Source organism: Myotis nattereri (genome assembly GCF_964212035.1).
Source record: "Myotis nattereri genome assembly, chromosome: X".
In the NCBI taxonomy this organism is placed as follows: domain Eukaryota; kingdom Metazoa; phylum Chordata; class Mammalia; order Chiroptera; family Vespertilionidae; genus Myotis; species Myotis nattereri.
The window spans coordinates 136,218,733-136,240,578 of NC_138078.1; the positions used below are offsets into that span (position 1 = coordinate 136,218,733).

Genomic DNA, 21,846 nt, shown 5'->3' on the forward strand with positions numbered 1-21,846 from the left:
CGTTGACTCATGCATGCAAGATACATATAAAGCTCTCATTGGCGCCAATCTCATGAATGTGTTTCAATCTGTAATTGCTGATCATGAAGTTGGTTGTTTCTGTTGACATTCTGAAGCTGAAAGCAGCAGCATCGACAGCATATGCAAATAGCAATATTAAAATATTTTTTCCAATTAATTTCCTTTCAATGTGCACAAATCCATGCACTGGGCCACTAGTTATTTATAATACCCAATAGGTGAATGTAACCCAAGTATACATAAAAAAATAAATGGATACAAAAAATATGGTGTATGCATACAATGTGAAATTCTGTGACATGGTACAACATAGATGCAACTTGAGGGCATTAGGCTAAGTGAAATAAGCCATATATATATATATATATATATATATATATATATATATATATAACACAGTAATTCTACTTATATAAGGTCCGCAGCACAGGTAAATTCATGAAGATAGAAAATTGAATGAGCTGTCATGGGCTTCAGGGAGAGGAATTAGGTAGTTATGGTTTAGGTGGTACAGAGTTTCACTTTTATAAGGTAAAAAGAATTATAGGGATAGATGGTGGTGATGGTTGCACACCAGTATGAATGTATTTAAAATCATTGAACTGTACACTAAAAATTGTTAAGATAATACATTTTATGTTATATGCTTCTTACTACATTTTAAAAAATTCATATAAACTATGGCAGTTGTGCTATAATCTTGATAAAATATAAAGCCATAATTTTTTTCTCTTTCTTATTATTTTCTTTCTCTTTTTATTGCTTAAAGTATTACAAAGAGTATTACATATGTCTCTTTTTTCCCCCCCCCGCCCTTGACAATCCCCTGGCCTCCCCTACCCCCCAGTGTCTTATGTCCATTGGTTATGCTTATATGCATGCATACAAGTCCTTCGGTTGATCTCTTACCCCCCCCCCCATGATCTCACTCATTTCTGGATAATAAAGACCATTATAAACTTATGAACAAAAATAGATACAGAGGCAGAGCTGCCTCAAACAGACTGTCAAACTACAGCAGGAAGGCCGGGGAGGGTGGGAGGGTGGGAGGGTGGGCGGGGGGTGGGGGTAAAGCCATAATTTTGAAGTTATATCCACAATATTACTGATTCCTAAGGGATCTTTATTTATATCAATGTTACCTTAATTTCTAAGCATAACAAGAAATGCCAAACAGATGCATCTGGAATCCATGAATGAATCCCAATTAATCCCTTCTTCTGTTTCTAAAAGCATTTTTTTCTATATATAGGCACAGTATTAGCAACGTTACATGCCAACTGCTTAGTTGGGACTACATAGCCACAGCCTAATGATTGATGTGTTCTATAACTATAATGGTATTTATTCTGCATGTGATAAATATAATCAGAATCTTGTAACAGGCCTCAAACATGTAAGCTATGATCTTCCTATTTAACTTAAAAAGAAGAGTCTACAATCTGTGCTGCATATCTACACTAATAAAAGACAATGATGCTAATTGACCATACATTCACTATGCCCCAAGCCACACCCACCAGCCAATCAGAGCAACTATATGCAAATTAACCCAACCAAGATGGTGGCCAGCAGCCACGGAGCTGGAGGACACAGGAAGCTTGGTTGCCCTGGCAATGGAGGAAGCCAAGCTTCCTGCCTGCCCTGGCCAGCTGTGGCCTCCGCTCATGGCAACAAAGTTTCAATTATAGAAGACAAATAAATCTCAGATTTATTTGTCCACTGGGAGCTTTGGTGGCTGGGGGCTGTGGCCAGCCTGAAAACAGCCATCAGCCCTCTCACCCAGGCTGGCCACACCCTCACGGGGTGAGGGTCCACGCTGGGAGGCTTGGCAAGCCTGAAAACAGCCATCAGTCCCTCACTCATGCTGGCCAGGCACCCCAGCGGGGACCCCCACCCTGAAGGGGCTGTGGCTAGCCTGCAAACAGCTATCAGCCCCTCACCCAGTCTGGCCACACCCTCATGGGGTGAGTTTCGCAGCTAGGGGGCTTGGCCAGCCTGCAAACTGCCATCAGCAACTCACCCAGACTGGCCAGGTACCCCGGCAGGACCCCCCCACCCTGAAGGGGGTGTGGCCAGCCTGAAAATGGCCCTCAGCCCCTCACCCAGGCTGGCTAGGCACCCCAGTGGGGAACTCCTACCCTGAAGGGGCTGTGGCCAGCCTGCAAACAGCTATCAGCCCCTCACCCAGGCTGGCCAGCCATTCCTATATAATAAAAGGGTAATATGCAAATTGACCTTAACAGCAGAATTACTGGGAATGACTGGTCACTATGACACACACTGACCATCAGGGGCAGATAATCAATGCAGGAGCTGGCCCCTGGTGGTCAGTGCACTCCCACAGGGAGAGCTCTGCTCAGCCACAAGCCAGACTGATGGCTGTCAGTTCAGCGGTGGTGGTGGAAGCCTTTCCCGCCTCCTCAGCAGAGTTAAGGATGTCTGACTGCAGCTTAGGCCTGTTCCCCGCTGGCAAGTGGACATCCCCCAAGGGCTCCCGGGCTGATAGAGGGATGTCTGACTGCAGGCTTAGGTCCAATCCCCCAGGGAGCAGGCCTAAGCCAGCAGGTGTTCATCCCCTGAGGGGTCCCAGACTGCAAGAGGGCACAGGCTGGGCTGAGGGACCCTCCCGAGTGCACAAATTTTTGTGCACTGGGCATCTAGTTAAACAATTAAAGGCCTTGAAAACCAAAGAATGGCTGCATGGAATGAAGGCTGGGATGCTCCAGTGCTCAGCTATAGCAATCCTTGATCCCTACTATTGTCTAGTGCAGTTGTTTTGGGTATGAATGAGGCCCTGGGAGGTTTCTGAAGTACTCAGCAGAAGAAGGCTCCATCCAACGTTTCCATTGAATCAGTCTGTAAGTTACTATACACTCAAATGGGTGAGGTCTTGAAAGAATCTCTGATGGAGCTCTGGTTCTCAGTAAGGGTATAGTACCACTGGGGAAGACAGTAATGTGCAGTGTAATATTTAGGAGTATGGTTTCTGGAACCAAAAGCCCTGGACTCATATTCTAGCCCTCTCCCTTACTGGTAGTGTGATATTTAAAAAGTAATCTTCCTTTGAGTTTCAATGTCCTCATCTGTAGAAAATAGTGTCAGGCTCATAGATTTGTTGTGAGGATTAATGAGATAATATATATAAAGCACTTAGCACAGTACCAAGAATTCATTATATTCTTAATACATTATTGCTATTGTTAATGTTGTTGTTATTTGAATATGGTGCTCAAAAAAAGGTATTCTCAGTGACCTTCCTGAAGTTACTTTTGTAGCTTATATTTCCTGGAAGAGAACAAAAGTGAGTCTCTTTAGTAATTGTTACACTTAGAAATGATTCACTCAGTCAACAAATAGGCCCTAGGGACTCAAGGGGCTAAAGCCCAATATTGCCCAGGAACACTGCTGAATCTGTTCCTTGGAATTCCTATTAGCCATGGTGCTTTGTACTTAGTAGGCCTCAGTAAATATGGCTGAAAAGAGATGTCAGAACAAGCACTGTCATGACTCAGTCCAGAGAATTCTGCTGCATCAACTGAGCCCTCAACCACTATACCTCTAGACCATTACCACAGAATCTGCCAAGTTGCTTGGCTTCAAGCCTACAGTAGAAAGACCTGAAAGCCAAGGTATATTTCCTAGAGCCTGTGCACGGTGTTTCTTGATCATCCTGGAATGGCCACAACACAAAAGAGTGGAAGCCTTACTTACCTGCTAGAGCTTAGTCCCTCCTCAAAGAAGTACTAGGGTTTCCACCGGCCAATTAGAAGTTGGTTAAGGGTTCATGAAGGCAGGATGTTGGTAATCGGTACACCCACTGGCTAACAGTGGCTCCATGTTGCACCTGAAATAGACAAGGTCTTAAATATATATATAAAATCCTAAGCAATCATTCAACCATTTGACCAGTAGCTATGACGTGCACCGAGCACCAGGGGGCAGACAATGCACAGACATTGAAACATGGAATAGACTGATGAATCTCAGAGAGAAGCGGGGAAGGGGAGGGCAGGAAGAGATTAACCAAAGATATTATATGCATACTAGAGGCCCAGTGCATGGATTTGTGCACCAGTGGGGTCCCTTGGCCTGGCCTGAGGGAACCCAGCCAAAACCAGCAGCCTGACATCCCCTGAGGGGTCCCGGATTGTGAGAAGGCACAGGCCAGGCCGAGGGACCCCAACGGTGCATGAATCCGTGTACCGAGCCTCTAGGTTCTAATAATGTTAAATAGTATTTTTCATTCCTAAAGCATTTATCACATGAAAGGCATAGTTCTAAGTACTTTACATGTATATATGTATTTAATACTCACAAACAACCCTATGAAGTAGATGTTCAAAAAGTATTCCAGCCCAGCCAGTGTTGCTCAGTGGTTGACATTGACCCATGAATCAGGAATTCAGGGTTTGATTCCTGGTTGGGGCATGTGCCTGGGTTGCAGGCTTGATCCCCAGTAGGGGGCATGCAGGAGACAGCTGATCAATGATTCTCTTTCATCATTGTTGTTTATATCTCTCTCTCCCTCTCTGAAATCAATTATATACTAGTACTGGAGGCCCAGTGCATAAAAATTCATGCACTGGAAGTGAGGGGTCCCTCAGCCTGGCCTTCCCCCTCTCACAGTCCAGGAGTCCTCAAGGGCAGGAAGCGACCCAGTGATCAAGGGAAGGTGACATCCCCATCACACCTCTGCTGCTGCCACTGCTGGCAGTGTAAGCCTCGGCTGACCCTGGTTACCTGAGCCTTGGTAGGCCCTGGGCAATTGGGAAGCCACCATCTGAAGCTTGCCTGCACCTCGGGCATTGGCTGGGCAGCTGCCATCAAGGCTTGCCAGCACCTCGGGCCAGCCCTGGGTGGCTGGAGGACTGAGGGGATTGGGGGACTCCGGAGGCAGGTGCACAGCAAGGAGCCTGCTGCCCCAGTGGGGATGAGGGGACTGGGTGCCGCCATCTTGTGGCTGTGGGTGCCACCATCCTTGAGGGCAGGGCATACAATTAGCATATTCCCTCCTTATTGGCTGTGAGTGCCACCATCTTTGAGATGGTGTGAAGGTCAATTAGCATATTCCCTCTTTATTAGATAGAAGATATATATTTATTTATTTATTTTAAATATATTCCAGCTACCGAGACCTTCACTGGAATGACGCTTCTATAGCTGCTTTGTTCCACTAAGGGAAAATAACTTTGATATAGAAGATGCTGGTGTGAAGTCATTTTCCCAGTACAAACTACCATCTGCTTGTAATCTGAGGTCAAAAGAAGTTAGATCAACCAAAGGACTTGTATACATGTATATAAGCCAAACCAATGGACATGGACAACAGGGGGATGGGAGCATGAGTTTGTGTGTGTGAGGGGGGGGAGGTTGGGGGTTAATGGGGCGGATGTGGACACATTTGTAATACCTTAACTAATAATAATAAAAAAAAAAGAGGTTATGGTAAAAAATAAATAAATAAATAAATAAAATTATATATATATATATATATATATATATATATATATATATGGATATTACTTTTTTAAACTGAATTTATTGAGGTGACATTGGTTAATAAAATTATATAGGTTTCAGGGGTACAATTCTATCATACATCATATGACTATTGTATTGTGTTCACCACCAGCCAAGTCTCCTTCCATTACCATTTATCCCCCCATTTACCCTATTCAGCCTTCTCCCATCCCTTTCCCTCTGATAATCACCATACTGTTGTCTGTCTTTGAGGTGGTTTGTTTAGGGGTTTCTTGCTTAATCCCTTTACCTTGTTCACCCAGCCCCCATAACCCCTCCTTTCTGACATCTATCAGTCTGTTCTCTGTATCTGAGTCTGTTTCTGCTTTGTTAGATTAGAAATATTACTTTTGAAATGAGTTCTGTAAATGACTTAAAGCACTAACACCTACTATATTTCCCAGCATATAATACTGAGATAGTATGTGTTAGGTAGGTGAATAAATAAATGAATAAATGAAGCATATTAATTTTTAGCAAAGATTTATATTAAATGATATATACTATAGTCTGAAAGTTTATGTCCTCCCAAAATTCATAGGTTAACATCCTAACCCCCAGTGTTATGGTATTAGGAGTTGAGGTCTTTGCAGGTGGTTAGGTAGAGCCCACATGAATGAGATAATTGTTCTTACAAAAGCAGCTCCACAAAGATTCCTAGATCCTTCTACCATGTGAGAATAATGAGAAGTCAGCTGTCTATAACCCGGAAACTGGCTCACCAGAATGTGATTATTAGCACCATAATCTCAGACTTCCATCCTCCAGAACTGTGCCAAATAAATTTCTTCTGCTGTTTATAATCCACCCAGTCTGTGTCATTTTGTTATGGAAGCCTGAACAGACTAAGACAATTCAATAGGTAATCTACACTAATAAAAGAGAAAAATGGTAATTGGCGTACGGTGCTACCCTTTTCATTGGCTAATCAGGGCTAAATGCAAATTAACTGCCAACTAAGATGGCAGTTAACTGCCAACAAAGATGATGGCTAATTTGATATGTAGGCACAATGCAGGGAGGCGAAAGGGAAAGCAGGAAGAAGCCCCCTGCCACTGACAGTGATCGGAAACCCAGGGGGGAGCTAAGAGCTGGGGGGCCGGGCAAAGGCGGCCCTGGGGCCGCCTTTGCCCGGCCCCCCAGCCATGATCGGAGAATCAGGCGCCTTTGCCGCCCTGGCCAGTGATAGCAGGAAGTAGGGGTGGAGTCAGTAATGGGAGCTGGGCACGGTCAAAGCTGGCAGTCCCAGGAGCTAGGGGTCCCTTGCCTGGGCCTAAAGTGGAGTGCACAATCGCGGGGCGCTGCAGCTGCAGGTCCCTGCTGCCCGGGCCGGACGCCTAGGCCAGAGGCATTAGGCCTGGGCAGGGGCAGAGAGGGAGATCACGGCGCTGCTGCTGCTGCGGGTCCCCGCTGCTCGGGCCGGAAGCCTCGGCCAGAGGCATTAGGCCTGGGCAGGGTTGGAGCCTGCAACCGCGGGGAGCTGGGGGTCCTCTGCCAAGGCCTAATGCCTTGGCCAGAGGCGTTAGGCCTGGGCAGGGGCAGAGCAGGAGATCGTGGGGAGCTGGGAGTCCCCTGCCCAGGCCTAATGCCTTGGCCAGAGGCGTTAGGCCTGGGCAGGGGCAGAGCGGGAGATCGCGGGGAGCTGGGAGTCCCCTGCCCAGGCATAATGACTTGGCCAGAGGCGTTAGGCCTGGGCAGGGGCAGAGCCTGCAACAGCGGGGAGCTGGGGATCCCCTGCCCAGGCCTGACACCTCTGCTGGAGGCCTCAGGCCTGGTCAAAGGGCCGATCCGGTGATTGGTGATCGGAGGGTGATGAGGGTCAACTCCTCTGGCTGAGGCATCAGGCCTGGGCAGGGGGCTTGGGGTCCCCTGCCCAGGCCTGATGCCTGGGACAGAGGCATCAGGCCTGGGTGGGGGGCAGAGCTGGGGATTGGAGGGATATGATGGTTCCCTTGCCCAGGCCTGAAGCCTGGGTCAGAGGCATCAGGCTTGGGCGGGGGGTCGAGCAAGCGATTTGAGGGAGATGGGGGTCCCCTGCTCAGGTTTGATTCCTGGGCCAGAGGCCTCAGGCCTGGGTGGGGGTCAGAGACAGTGATTGGGGGAGATGGGGGTCCCCTGTCCAAGCCTGATACCTCTGGCAGAGGCATCAGGCCTGGGCAAGGGGCCGATCCTGCAATTGGAAGGTGATGGGGGTCAACGCCTGAGGGCTCCCAGTATGTGAGAGGGGGCAGGCTGGGCTGAGTGACACTCCCCCACACACACACCCAGTGCACGAATTTCGTGCACCGGGCCCCTAGTTAAACAAATAACAGCACATAGGTAAGAAGAGACTTTTCACTTCTACTTTGAAGGACCCAGAGACCAGGACATAAAGAAGTATTTCTTTTGGTTCCTAAACCTCTGCTATGTCCTAATGACTCAGGACAGAGGAGCAAGATGCTTTGGGCAACCAGGTAGTTTACATACAAGACAGTAAAGGTGGAAGTTGGCTCTCACCACTCAAGCCAGAAAAGGCCCCTGCCTACTCTCTCAGTCCTCTGAGCTATTGAACATAAAGTTAGAAGATAGTTGCCACCCTCCCAGGATCTTGCATCTGACAGAATCCCACTCAAAGACTTGTTTTAATGATATTTTCTGGAGAAGTGCCTTCACAGGCAACTGTGCCTTGCTCTGCACTATTAACTTCAGATGATCTAGGCAATGCAGATCTGTCATCCTTCATCTAGCACTTTAGTCTGATCCTCAGGAAAGAGCTTTACATATTGGTTTCAGTAAACACCTTCTCTCTAATCTGTAAGCTATTTATCAAATATGAATGTGCTTTTTGAAATGAGTAATTCATTTCCTTGGCATTTTTGTTCCAAAAATAATTGGAAGTGACAATGCAAAGAATTACACATTGAGTTGAATAATCACAAAATAAGTATAAAGTTGGAACTCCCCTTGGAGGCTTACTCTCTCATGCAGCTTCCTCCCCGAGGAGGCATAGGTACTTCCATAGGCATATCTGTGTTCCATTATTTATTAGCTTTTAGACTCTTGTTACATGTTAGATTAGAATGGCTCTGGAACTAGAGAATGAATAGTCCAACCAAACATACAAACATCTTAGGAAAGAGCTTCTAATGTGATGTGTTTAAAAAAAAAATAAAAGAAGGTAGGGGAGGATTCGGGGGTGGTAAGAGATCAACCGAAGGACTTGTATGCACGCATATAAGCACAACCAACAGACGCAAGATACTGGGGATGAGGGGACGAGGGCAAGTGCCGGGGGGTAGGGGAGGCCGGGTGGGAGGTCAGTGGGGGAAAAAAGAGAGAGACATATGTACTACTATTTGTAATACCTTAAACAATAAAATAAAAAAGAAAATAAAGAAAATAAAAAAGAAAAAAAGAAAAAAAGAAACCTAATTTTGGCAAACTTAGAGAAAATAGAATCCATTAAGTCCACTCCACACTTTTGGTAATGTCTTATATTTGTATTCTGTTCTTTTTAAAATGAAGCTAAAGGTCAATTTTACCCAGTTAGGCATGTAGGTGTGTGTGTGTGTGTGTGTGTGTGTGTGTGTGTGTGTGTGTGTGTATCAACTACTTTGGGCAGCAATTTGAGACTAAGACTTTAGAAGACATTCTAAAGAATAAAAGATATATGCTAAGAGACTATTTTTAAAGATAAAGCCATTATAACTATAAATTCTATGTTTAAAATGGATTTCAAGCTCAAATATTCTTAAGTGAGAGTGTGCTACAAAAAACATTTGGTAGCACACTCTCACTTCTGCTTCCTGTCCATATCCTGCTGTTTATAATATTCCTTTCTTATTGATGTAAATATAGGGTGTCCCAAAAATGTATACACACTTTAATAGCCGATAATACACTTAATTTTCACTCCTTTTCAGGTTTAACTGATTTGAAATAATGGGTGAAGCCAGACTAAGTTTTGAACAAAAAAAAAGTTATCCTAAAATGCCACTAAGAGTTTTTATAGGGATACATAAAAGATAAAGTTTATGGTACAAAACCAGCAACAGTCAATGAATTGAGGACACACAAATACCAAAAGAAATGATTCTTGATGTTTGATATTCCATTGTTTTTGCATTATCAGCAGTATCTGGACCAGAATGGTCATCGGTTTGAAAACAGGCATTGACAAATAAAAAATAATAATTTATTTCTGTGGAGTCTTTTAAAAATGAACTGTATGTTAATAACACTGACTTTATAATCATTCAAAGTGAGTATACATTTTGGACACCCTGTATATCTAACTTAGAAATTACATGGACAAGGGACAGTGAGCCTTGAGAACCTGTGCTGATTCTGGTGGTCCAATGCCAAAACAAACAAATGCATGTGGGCCTGTTTATTCAGAGAAATTTGTTGGCATTATCCCAACTACAAAATAATGGTGACTCAACTCCTCATAACTCATTCGAGGACTTATTTCTAGTAGTTATAGAAGCACAGACTATATCCCTTTATGCTGCCTTTGTTGTCATGTAATAGAGAAAATAACCTTCCTGGCCATGTACTTGTTGATCAATATCTGATCTTCTATTAGTTTGTATTGCTGATGTAACACATTACCACAACTTTAGAGCTTAAAACAGCCCAAATTTATTATCCTACAGTTCTGGAGGACAGAAGTCAGACTTCAGTCTCATTGGGCTAATATCAATGTATGAGCAAAGCTGTATTCCTTTCTGGAGGCTCAAGAGAAAAATCTGTTTCCTTGTTCTTCTACCTTCTAGAGACTGCCTGCATTCTTTGTCTTATGGCCTATTTCTCCATCTTCAAAGTCAGCAATGTCACATCTCTCGAATGCTTCTTCCATTGTGACATCTCTTTCTGACTACAGTCAGGAAAGGTTCTTTGTTTTTGAGGACTCATGTGATAAAAATCAGTCCAACGGGATATTCCAAGATAATCTTCCTATCTCAAGGTCTTGAACCTTAATCATATTTTCAAAGTCCATTTATTAATGTAATGTAACATAGTCACAGGTTCTGCATTAAGGACATAGATATTTTGGGGCTCATTATTCTGCCTTCCACAGAGCTACATCATGCTTTTTATTTCTCTTAGTGGTGGTGATGCTAGAAGAATCTCCCCACTTCCAGTGGATCTGAAAAGATTAACAGGACTTACTCAGTCTAAGAAAGTCAAGGAAGAGCCTCTACTCTTTTAACCATCACTATTTAATAGCTCTTCCTTCCTGCGATGAGAAATTGTTTCTATCTGGATGGACTTCAACTTCAATAAAATTATATTTTAAAAGGTGTCTGTTGTTCATAGATGTATAAAGTATATGCACATTTAACATGAAAACCACATTTTCTTTTGCCAGATTAGCACATAACATACATTTGATTCAATTGATAAACACCTTCATTTAAATGTCTACTAAACAGCAATGCAATTGTATGGACTGAAGGTAACTCAAAACTCAGCTGAAATGCCATAACCACCTTTTAAGTCAAATTACTAGGCTTTCATGGAATCATGATTCCATGGCATTTAAAACAAATGTAGGCGGCTAATGTTGAGCAGATTAATTGATTTTTCAACTCAGGGAATCAATGTATTTGCCCCTCAAAAAAGTTGTTTAAGTAATAAAATATTTTACCATACAAATTAGCTAGCAGAAGGGGGAAAGAGGGACAGTTAAACCCAGTTTCAGTGTGTGAGTTTATACAGGCAGTACAACTCATAGACAAATCCAGGCTGCCATTCATGTCCAGGATTTGCAATGTCTCATATATTTGGGCAGTTCAGACTGTATAATTCAGGTTGGAAAAAACTCCCCTTCTCTCCATTTCCTGTGTAATTAAGGAAAACACTGACTTAGTTGCCTTTATAATTAAAGGCCTGGAGGCCTGGCATCAGGCTGTCCACACAAGTGCCAATAAAATCACCTGAAAAGTGAAAAAATATCAATCAACTAGTTTAAGTAGTTTCCTCTCCGCTGTATCTTTTGAGTTGAGGAGAAAAGGTAAATGGGGCAGAAGTGCCTGCTCCTGCAATGCTTACTCTGTCTAATACACACACACACACACATGAGCTATGGAAGATGTTGATAAGGACATTCCTGGCTGTCTGGTATTTTACATAAGCTGGCCCTTCTGTTCACCCAAACCTCATTATAATCCTTATTCCCTCCTGTGTTCCTAGCTCATTGAGGATATCAAAGCCAAGAGGCATGTATTTTACCTCAACTTTCTGCCCTCAACCCATCTGCTAGAGTATACTCTAGACCAGTGATGGCGAGCCTATGTAGTTGCCTCAACCAGAGCCCGGGCCGGGGAGGAGCCTGCAATGGAGGTACATGAACTTGACCTGGATCGAACCCAGGGCTCTTCAGCCTGCAGGCCGATGCTCTACCCACTGAGAAAAACCATCTAGGGCTTGATCTATTTCTTTAAAAATTTCATACAATTCACTAGTGAAGGCATTCTGTAAGGCTTTTCTTTGAGGAAAGCGCTTGGTTACTAATGCAACCTCTCACAGCTTATAAATCTAATCAGATTTTCTATTTATTTTTAGTCAGTTTTCCTAGTTGAAATATTTCTAGAAATTTGTCCATTTCATGCATCTTATGTCAGTTGTTGTCATGATGTTCTTAAGAACTCTCTTGTAACCTTTCTGTCAACTCTACGCCTCAGTTCCCATTGATAATCTGAGAGAAAGAGGCAGGTCCAAGTCTGAATGTGGTGTTCCCTGTGTGTACAAATGTGTGTCTATGTGTGTACACATGTGTGTACAAGTGACAGACCAGAGAAGGCTGCACAGCACACAGAGAGGGTCAGGTGACCTCCAGACTCAGGCTGTCTGCCTGACTTCACACACCTGCCCCACCCCCACCGCCCATGGCATCCTGGGCCCTTTCGCTCACCCCTCAGTGGTTGAGGTCCCACACCAGCTCCTTGCACCTGGTGAAGAGCTTGGGACCTTGTAGTAGAGCTCGGGAAGTATGTGTCAGCGCTGCGGCTGATGCAATGGTGTGAGCACACTCCACCATGACATGCTTCCTCGGCACACCAGGAAGTAGCAACGCCCGCCTGAACGAACTCCTAGAGCCACGTGCATAGTACCCCAGCCTTTCAGCCATTGGTTGCCTATAGCAATGTGTCTCCCTCTGATTGGTCCCCTCATGCTATATATATACCCCTGTAGTTCCACAATAAAACGGATCTGCGTCAATGAACCTGGTCCCCAGAGTTGAGCATGCAGACGCCCTAGCACGTTGGGGCTCCGTCGTCCTCACCCCCAAGGGATCCCCTGCTTCATCTGGCACCTGAACGTGGGGCCCCCGGAATGCCCGGAATGGCTAGACGGGTGAGTGACCCTCTACAGTAAAATGGGAAACTTTCCCCCTTCGGCGAGAGTGCCACAAGCGCATGCGCTCCATGCCTTACTGCAGAGCAGGCGAGTTAAGGTCTCTGAAAAGGAACTCCAAACTCATTGGGAGTATCTATTATAGTCCAATCTGTGGTTAATCGAGGCCCCCATTTGGGACCCCTCCACTTGGGAGAAGGTCTTGAAAAGGATTCGACCCACTGAGGTCCACGAGGAAAAACCGTTACCCCCTTCTCTGACATTCCGGCCCCGTCGCCCGGAAGCCGTGTCTCCATCCCTCCCTCCACCCTGGGCTCAGCTCCCAAACCGTCATGGTTTTGTTACTGTCGGTGGGATTCGCAAAAGGCACCACCAACTCCTCCATTCCACTGTCAACTGTCAACGGCTGCTGCAAAGGGCACCAACTCCCGCATTCCACCTCCAACTGTCAACGGCTCCCTCAAAGGGCACCCAGTGCCTTCACTGACATGGGGAAGCATTACTGTGCAGCAATAATAAAGTCCCCTAAAACTTCCACCAACCCCACTTACCTTAGATATACTTATCAAGGCTCAGCACAAGTAGGAGAACTCAGAGCTATAATATATGCCCTTCTCTACTGTCAAAATAGTCCAGTCAACTTATTCTCAGATAGTGCTTACACGGTGCATATGGCAAAAAAAATACAGGGTATTCCACCTTAAGAGTTAAAGATACCCCGCTAGATCGGAGCCTCCAACTCTTAAAGGACATCCTAGAGAACCGTAAACAGCCCTGGTATATCCAACACTTACGGTCTCATACTGGCCTACCAGGCCCACTTTCCCTAGGCAACGCAGAAGCAGACAAGCTAGTTCTTACCCTACAAGCCATAGAAGAGGCCAGACTCCTACACACCAAATTTCATATGTCAGCCTCCTCTCTCCATAAGCTCTTCCCCCATCTTCCCCTAGCTCAGTGCAAGCACCTCATACGTGCTTGCCGACCCTGCGGCCCTCTACTACCCCTAGGGCCTTTACAACCCAGAGGGGCCAATCCCCGAGGACTACAGCCCAATGCCATATGGCAAGCGGATGTCACGCATGTCCCAGCATTTGGCAAATTGAAATATGTCCACACAGTCATAGATACTTGCTCAGGAGCTACGTTTGCTCAGGCCCAAACGGGGGAAAAAGCCAAACATAGCATTGCCACCTTCAAGGCTGCCTTTCTCATCCTTGGATTCCTGTGGGAGGTAAAAACTGACAATGGACCATGCTACACCAGCACTCTATTTCAAGACTTCTTAAAATCACACGACATCAAGCATACCATGGGCATCCCCTATAACCCCCAGGGACAGGCAATTATTGAAAGACTACACAGGGAACTCAAGGCCCAACTGATTAAAGAAAAAAGGGGGAGTGAAAGGGAGAAATCCTCATACACTGCTAACCCAAGCCTTAACTACCCTCAATTATTTTCATGTTGATAAGCATGGATTAACCCCTATGTATAAACATTGGGGAGGACTCCGGGACATACCAACACCTCTTCCTTTGGTCTTGTGGAGAGACCCACTCACTGGAGCCTGGAAAGGCCCTGACCAGCTCTTAACCCAGGGGAGAGAGTTTGCTTGTATTTTTCCAGAAGGCGACGGGAGTCCCGCGTGGATCCCTGCTAGTGATGTCAAACCCTACACCACCAGCGATGAGCCGTAGATCATCATCATCGCCCCCCCCCCCCCGTGGAGGAAATGGAGGACCTGACCATAGAAGAGAACCAGCCCCGACGGTGGAGACGACCTAGACACCGACGAGCCCACCCCATCACCTGGGGTGACATCAAGGCTCTACAAGACCAAGCCGCGGGCATGGCGCCAGAGGGGAACCCGTCAGCAGGAACGTTATTCTTATTAATGTGTGCTATCATCACAGCTAATAGCACGGGTGCACACAGATAAGGACTGTGGACTGTGATACCTCACCCTGGCGTTCTCATGCCAGTTGGTGTTCCCAGTTTCCAGTGGCACGTGCCTTTGCTACTCCTTTTACCCGTCTATAAGGCCACCCTTCTATCTCTTTCTGAGTAGTGACAACTCCTTTGCTTTGGCGCTAATTAGAAAGGAAGGGGGAGATGTAATAGAGCTCGGGAAGTATGTGTCAGCGCTGCGGCTGATGCAATGGTGTGAGCACACTCCACCATGACATGCTTCCTCGGCACACCAGGAAGTAGCAACGCCCGCCTGAACGAACTCCTAGAGCCACGTGCATAGTACCCCAGCCTTTCAGCCATTGGTTGCCTATAGCAATGTGTCACCCTCTGATTGGTACCCTCATGCTATATATACCCCTGTAGTTCCACAATAAAACGGATCTGCGTCAATGAACCTGGTCCCTGGAGTCGTGCATGCAGACGCCCTAGCGCGTTGGAGCTCCGTCGTCCTCACCCCCGAGAGACCCCCTGCTTCAGGACCTGATTGCCTGTGGGTTACCCACAGCAGTCGGGGCCCTTCTGACCTGTAGGTGCTGCCCACAGCAGTCGGCCTGGGACCTGCCCAGTAGTGGACCAGGCTCTGTCCACTTCATTTCCCTCTCTCCTGGGCCTCACCCAGAATTCCCTGAGCAGAGTTTGACACATCGAAAGTGCTCAGTCAGAGGGACACAGCTCACTCTGTGTTCCCTTGGTGAAATCAGCTTAGCCTCTGGTGTAACTCTGAATAACTTTTTTCTCATGGGAAGCCTTTGGTTTATAGAAGGAAAAAACGTCTCAATGCTTCTCTCGTGGTTCCCAGGGCTCCTTGACATGGGGGAATCTTTGCGGGCCCAGTAAACGTAGCTCCTGTGGAGGTTGTGAAACTGGAAAAGCAGGCTGTACTGACCAACCTGAAGCAGAAGTACCCAAGGGCACTTTCAAACCCCAGGTGGTTACTGGAGCCCATACCCAGGAAAGGGGGAAAGGATATCTTCCAGGTAGGCATCCCACCGCACCTGTCCCCTAGGGGCAGGAGGACTCCACAGGAAGGTCACTGAGAATTCAGCTGAATCATGACCATCAACGGGCCATCATGCTGCTGATGTAGAAGTCAGGTTCAACTGAACTGGCACCACCGTGGAGAGCAATACCACTATCTGCTATTCACATACACAAATTTCTGTGCCCAGATATAGGGGACTGTCCGCATGAAATGCCTCTCTGGGCTCATTGATTGTCTCAAGGACTCTGACCTTTAGGGAAAAGGGAAAGCTGCCAGGAAATATCTTGCTGTTATCACTCTTTTTGTTTCTGCTCATTCCTGGGTTGTACAAAGAAAAATGTTTTAGGAGAACGGGTTAGTGTTTGGGACTCCCTTACACCTTTTCCCCTCTCTGTCTGGTCAAACTCAGAGAACACTTCAGGAGCATCCAAGGGACCTTGTGGGAGGTCTGGGAGCAGTGACTGAATGATTGCCTAAGAGTGACCAGCAGTGATGGCCTCATTCACTGTGAAGGGACACCAGACTTTGAAACAAAGCACCTCTCTGTCTTGGCAAGTAACTGGTCTGCTGTAAAAGTGCCCCTTGGCTCACAAGGCCATGTGTTAGACATGTCACATAGCTACCTCATGACTCGAGAACAGATCTGAAATATAGCTCTGATGTAAATGTGATGGGTAGAATTTTTTTGTTTTCCTGTGTGGGCAAACTTTAATTTATTTTGGGTCTCTTCTAGCAATGTTACTAATGGTTGTTAGTAGTGAGGATAATGGCCTTTCTCCCAGGCAGTGACTACAATGGCTCATCTTCTGAGCCAGACTGGCTCTGTCTTACACCGCTTAGCAGATGGGGTGGCCCGGGTTCTAAGTGGGCCTCTCTGCAAGGCCCCTGGAACTTGGGCAAGAGATACTCAGATGCTGATCAGAAACTTCCTGGCATCATAGGGGGACCTTTTAGTAAAGACCCTCCTATTTCAAGATTCATGACTAATATAAGGTGATTTCCTCAAGGTCAGGAGCCAGGCAGTTCTGTCCCCTGACCAGTAGGCAAGACTAAGGGGACCAGATCTTCCTGGGCTTGCCTTAGGACTTCTTAGCCAGATCCTTGACTGAGTGTGAGAAAATGAAAGAGGACAACTGGCACAAAAGCCTGTCTGGGCCAGGATTTCTAGCCTCCTCAGGCTCATCTGATAAGGTGTATGGCACAGGAACAAAAGAACACAGACACACAATTCTCATTGGATTGTTTATTTTTCTACTATTTAGTTTTGCTTTTCATTATTTAAGCCAAAATGGATTCGTGGTTACAAAGAGGAGATTGTTTTCTGTCAATGTGATGTTAGCGGTCTACATTGTCCTTGAACTGCTCATTGAGTTAACACTTGTTATTTGAGGGACCTTCTTCCTCCTCCTTGTCAGGGTCCTCAAGTGGGGCCATGGCTGAAAGGCCAGCCATCGGGGTGGAATAACTGACATTGTATGACGACATCACTGAACCATGGAGTGGGTTATTTGGGGGGCTTGTAGGCAGATCCCCTGTGCCGTCAGTTCCAGCAGTAGCCAGGGGTACAAACATTACATTCCCAGGCTTGCCCTCCCCACTTGGACCACCTGCCTTACTTGGGCACTGGACCTCCATGGCCCTGTTTGTGGGCCGCAGACCCAAGTACTTGAAAAACTCTGCTGCACTGGGTTCCCAATCATTCATGGATTCACTCTGGGCCTTTTCTTCGGCATCATTGTTGCGGACTTTGTAGCGAAATCTTGGGGAGCGTCTTGTGGGAGCCATATTCTTTTTTCTCTTAGTAGGGGTTGAGCTGGTCCCTGGCAAAGCACGAGTCATCCGGTTGCCTTTTCTCATGATGTTCTCAAGAAGCCAAGGCTTGTCTCTCTGGAAATTGCAGTTTTGGTAGATCTGAAACAAAATAATTAATTTAGTGATTTGGGGAGAAAATATATCTATTTGACATTAACTGGCCTCTCAGAGTCTTTACTCATCCCTGCAGGTTATCTCTAAGGGGGGGCTATAGTTTCAAATGAAATTCTATACTTTCTCATCTTTTGATAAATACTGTATCATGTCAAAAAAGGATTAGACCCTGAAATGAAGCCCTTTCAGTATATCGTTCTCCTGGGTCCACTAGGAAGATGTTTGAGTAACAGGGAACATGGGAAATGGGAGGGTTTCTACTTTACCATCATCTTGTTGCCTGGAGAGCAAACTGAAGAGTCGCCTGGGCGTATTTTGCTGAATCCATGGAGATTCAGCAAGCGGATGAAACTCTTCAGGCTGTTGGATTCAAATATTTTCTCCTCACCCCTTCGGCAAAGAATCTCCCTCTTGAAAAGTTTTTCCTCGATGATCAGGGTGTCTCCATCATCATTCCAGTGCACAGATGTGACGGTGTCATCCTCCACTATCTTCCAAAGCTTTCTTGGGAAGGACAACCCACGAAGAATGTTTCCTTCCACATTGGTGGTGCCTTGGTTTGGGTCCTGTGGTTGTGGGTTGTCTTGGGGGCTTGGATCTTGGCTCTCTTCCTGGTCCCCATGCCTCTCCAAAGCCTCCCTTGGACCCACATGTGGCTCTGTGGATGTATCATATTGGGCCATTACTGGTGGTTCCCCATCCTCTGATGGGGCCAGCTTGGCTTCGTGTATCTCATAGATACTCTGACTAGCCATTTAGATGCTCTACATCAAAAAGCACTTGGTACCCAAGATCCTATCACTTCAAAAGTGGGGTCAGAAATGCCTTTGGTTACAGCAGTGATGCCCTATATATACTGTCCTCAAAATTCTAGAGTCTCGGTCGTGGGGCAACCAGCTGCTTAAGTCATGTGATGTCACAAAGGTGACTTATGGCTGCTCTGGTGTGTGGGCCCTGGCCAAGTGTGGGGGAGTAGACATCTTTAGAGCCCCCATCTTCTCTCTTTTCAAATAGTACAGAAAAACAAGGGTCATGTTAATAGAAAAGGTGCTCATCTGCTGCCAGACACATTGTTTCTTCTAGTTATGCACTGGATGTCTTGAAAAGTCATGGTCCTATCTCCACTCCCACCCCTACAGATGGGGGGAGGCTTGTTGATGACCCCTTTGTTTGAAAGTAGGCAATATGGGTGCCTGCCAGAATTGAAATCCATGAATACTCTTGATTTCTAAGTTCTGAAATGATACCATGACCTGCTGGAGCCTTGTAGAGTCTTATGCTTCTGAGTCAGAAGAAAGAGGCTGTCAAAGGCTTTCAAAGTTGTCAGGATATCAAAAGGCCCTTATGACCTTTTTATAGTTGTAAAGGATTCAGCAACATCTGGAGGAAATTTTGCCTCATGCATGCACAAATTCTAACATAGGAAAAAGGTGATGAACAACATATCTTGGTCAGACTCCAAAAGCAGCAGAGGATGTGGGGGATCCCAAATGAAACCTCACTTGTCTTGCTCATGTAGAGTTGAAGCCCAATTAAATGTTCTATCTTTATTGAAAATCCTGTTTCTCACCATCTATTCCAACAACTATGGAGATCTGAGAAAGCAGATTTCAAACACTGATGACCACATGCACTGGAGGATGGTATATTCAGGGCATCACAAGCTGCTCCTTTTATACCTTCTTTTTTCTAACTTGCTAGCTATGAATATAAGCTTTTGCCTGCCATGTAGAACATAACCCATACTATCTATTTCTTTTATAGTCACTCCAAGTTAAAAGTGACCCAACCACTAAAATGAGCATTTTGTACCTGCCAGGAATTTACCCAGGGGGAGTTCCTTTCTGCACTGTAGCCTCTGGTAAAATTCATTTGAGGATGAGAATGAGCATGAGGGGTCTCCTTCCTAAGTGGCTTCTGGCACAACAGCTCCAAATCATACCAGGACATCCATGTTTGCTCACATTTCAGCATGGTATTTTTTAGTGGGTTGAACAGGAACTTGTGAAATTTGGAAGAGAATGGATTTTGACCCCTGTAAGTGTTTAGAGCTGAAGCATCATGATAGTGGATTTGGCAGTGGTGGGTTAGGTACTAATCTATGGGTTAGCTACTGGGAGCACTAGATGAATCAGCCTTCCTAGTCCTTCATCTATGACATATAGTCAGAGAGCCTTATTCACAAGGAACCAAGAACTAAGCATGTTTTGCTAATGAAATATAGTTGATCTATCACAAAAGAAAAATGGAAGAGACTTTTTGAAGGGATGTTACAAAGCTCTATTCATTCCATTATTCATTTTTGTCTTTTCTTTTTTTATTGTTTAAAGTATTCCATATGTCTCCTTTTTCCCCCATCAACCCCTCCCCAGCCACTCCCACGCCCCAGGACAAGCCCCCACCACCCCAGTGTCTGTGTCCATTGATTATGCATGCATACAAGTCCTTTGGTTGATCTCTTACCCCACCCCCCACACTCCCCTGCCTTCCCTCTAAGGTGTTATGGTCTGTTCGGTGTTTCCCTGTCTCTGGATCTACTTTTGTTCATCTGTTTATGTTATTCATTATATTCCACTCCTAGGTCTTTATGAGTTCATTCTATGTGTGGGGAACATTCCCTGTCTTGGCACTCAAGCAGGGCATCAGACAGAATGGGATGCTACAAACCAGGGGTTGGAGTTGTCTGTGGGACCTATGGACTTAAAAAGGAAAGACAAAAAAAAAAAAAAAAAAAAAAGGAAAGACAGAGAAATCTGAAATACCAATAAATAGGTGACCTGATATATAGTACTGGGATGAAGAAAAAATGGAAGAGCTCATTTTGGTCCCTTTACGTCCCTTGTAATATGACTCATCTGTTAACTGGTTTGAGAACTACTAATTCCCCTTTCTAACCAGCTGGAGCAGGGCCATTACATTTAAAGGCCTGCCAAATACCAGTTATCCGACAACAATCTCTGAGGCAGGCCAAACCAGTAGCTGTTCCAACCTTTATCCCAGCTTTCTCTCATTGGAGAGACCAGTTCCCATAAGTACATGAATCTCTGGAATTCAACAAATTCTAATAAAGAATAAGTAAACATATTTCCTCTTACAGATAAATATGCTCCTAACTGAGAAGGCAGAAAAGCAAACACAGACATTTTTCAAATACAAGCAAAACCTCCAAATCATGTGGGATCCACACTTGTGTTTTGTCTTCCCTGCCTCTAGAATCTTGCCCCCACTCCTGCAACATGCAAAAATGCAACATGAAAAAAAAAGATAACCCATCTCACACCTGTTAGGATGGTCATTATTAAAGTAAAACACAAAAAACAATTTAGAAAATAACAGGTGTTGTCAAGGATATGGAGAAATTGGAAACCTCGTGCATGGTTGTTAAGAATGTAAATTGGTAGACCCACTATGCAAAACAGTATTGAGGTTCCCCCCAAAATTACAAATAGAATTATCATATGATCCAATAATTTTGGATATATATTATCTATATATCCAAACGGATTGAAAAGAGGATTTTCACAATAGCCAAGAGGTTGAAACAACCAAAATTCCCATCAACTAATGAATGGATAATAATATATATATATATATATGGCATGCACATACAATGAAGTACTATACATCTTTATAAAATAAAATCCTTTCATATGTGACAACATAGATGTATCTTGAGGACATTATAGTAAGCAAAATCAACTAATCACAGAAGGACAACTACAACATGATTATACTTATAATGAGGAATCTAAACCAGCCAAAATCATAGAAGCATAAAGGCAAATGATGGTTGCCAAGTACTGGAGGGAGTCGAAAATAGGAATTGCTAATATTTGACAACGGAAGCAAGAGCATACAATGCAGTCAAGATAGTCTCTTCAATAAATAGTGTTGGGAAAATCGGACAGATAATGCAAAAAAATGAAACTAGACCACCAACTTACACCATATACAAAAATAAACTAAAAATGTATAAAGGATTTAAATGTATGATGGGCAACCATAAAAATCCTAGAAGAAGCCATAGGCAGCAAAATAGCAGACATTTGTCATAGCAGTGTCTTTACTAATATAGCTCC

General features: G+C 45.0%; 1 protein-coding gene across 1 annotated transcript; it reads right to left on the minus strand.

Annotated features, from left to right (window-relative positions):
- Positions 1-17,212: 17,212 nt before the first annotated feature.
- LOC308511841 (heat shock transcription factor, X-linked member 3-like) lies at positions 17,213-18,522 on the minus strand (the record flags this gene model as incomplete). Its single annotated transcript, XM_081081690.1, has 2 exons — positions 17,213-17,752; positions 18,034-18,522. 2 exons carry the CDS (start codon positions 18,520-18,522, stop codon positions 17,213-17,215), a joined length of 1,029 nt encoding a protein of 342 aa, XP_080937816.1.
- Positions 18,523-21,846: the final 3,324 nt, after the last annotated feature.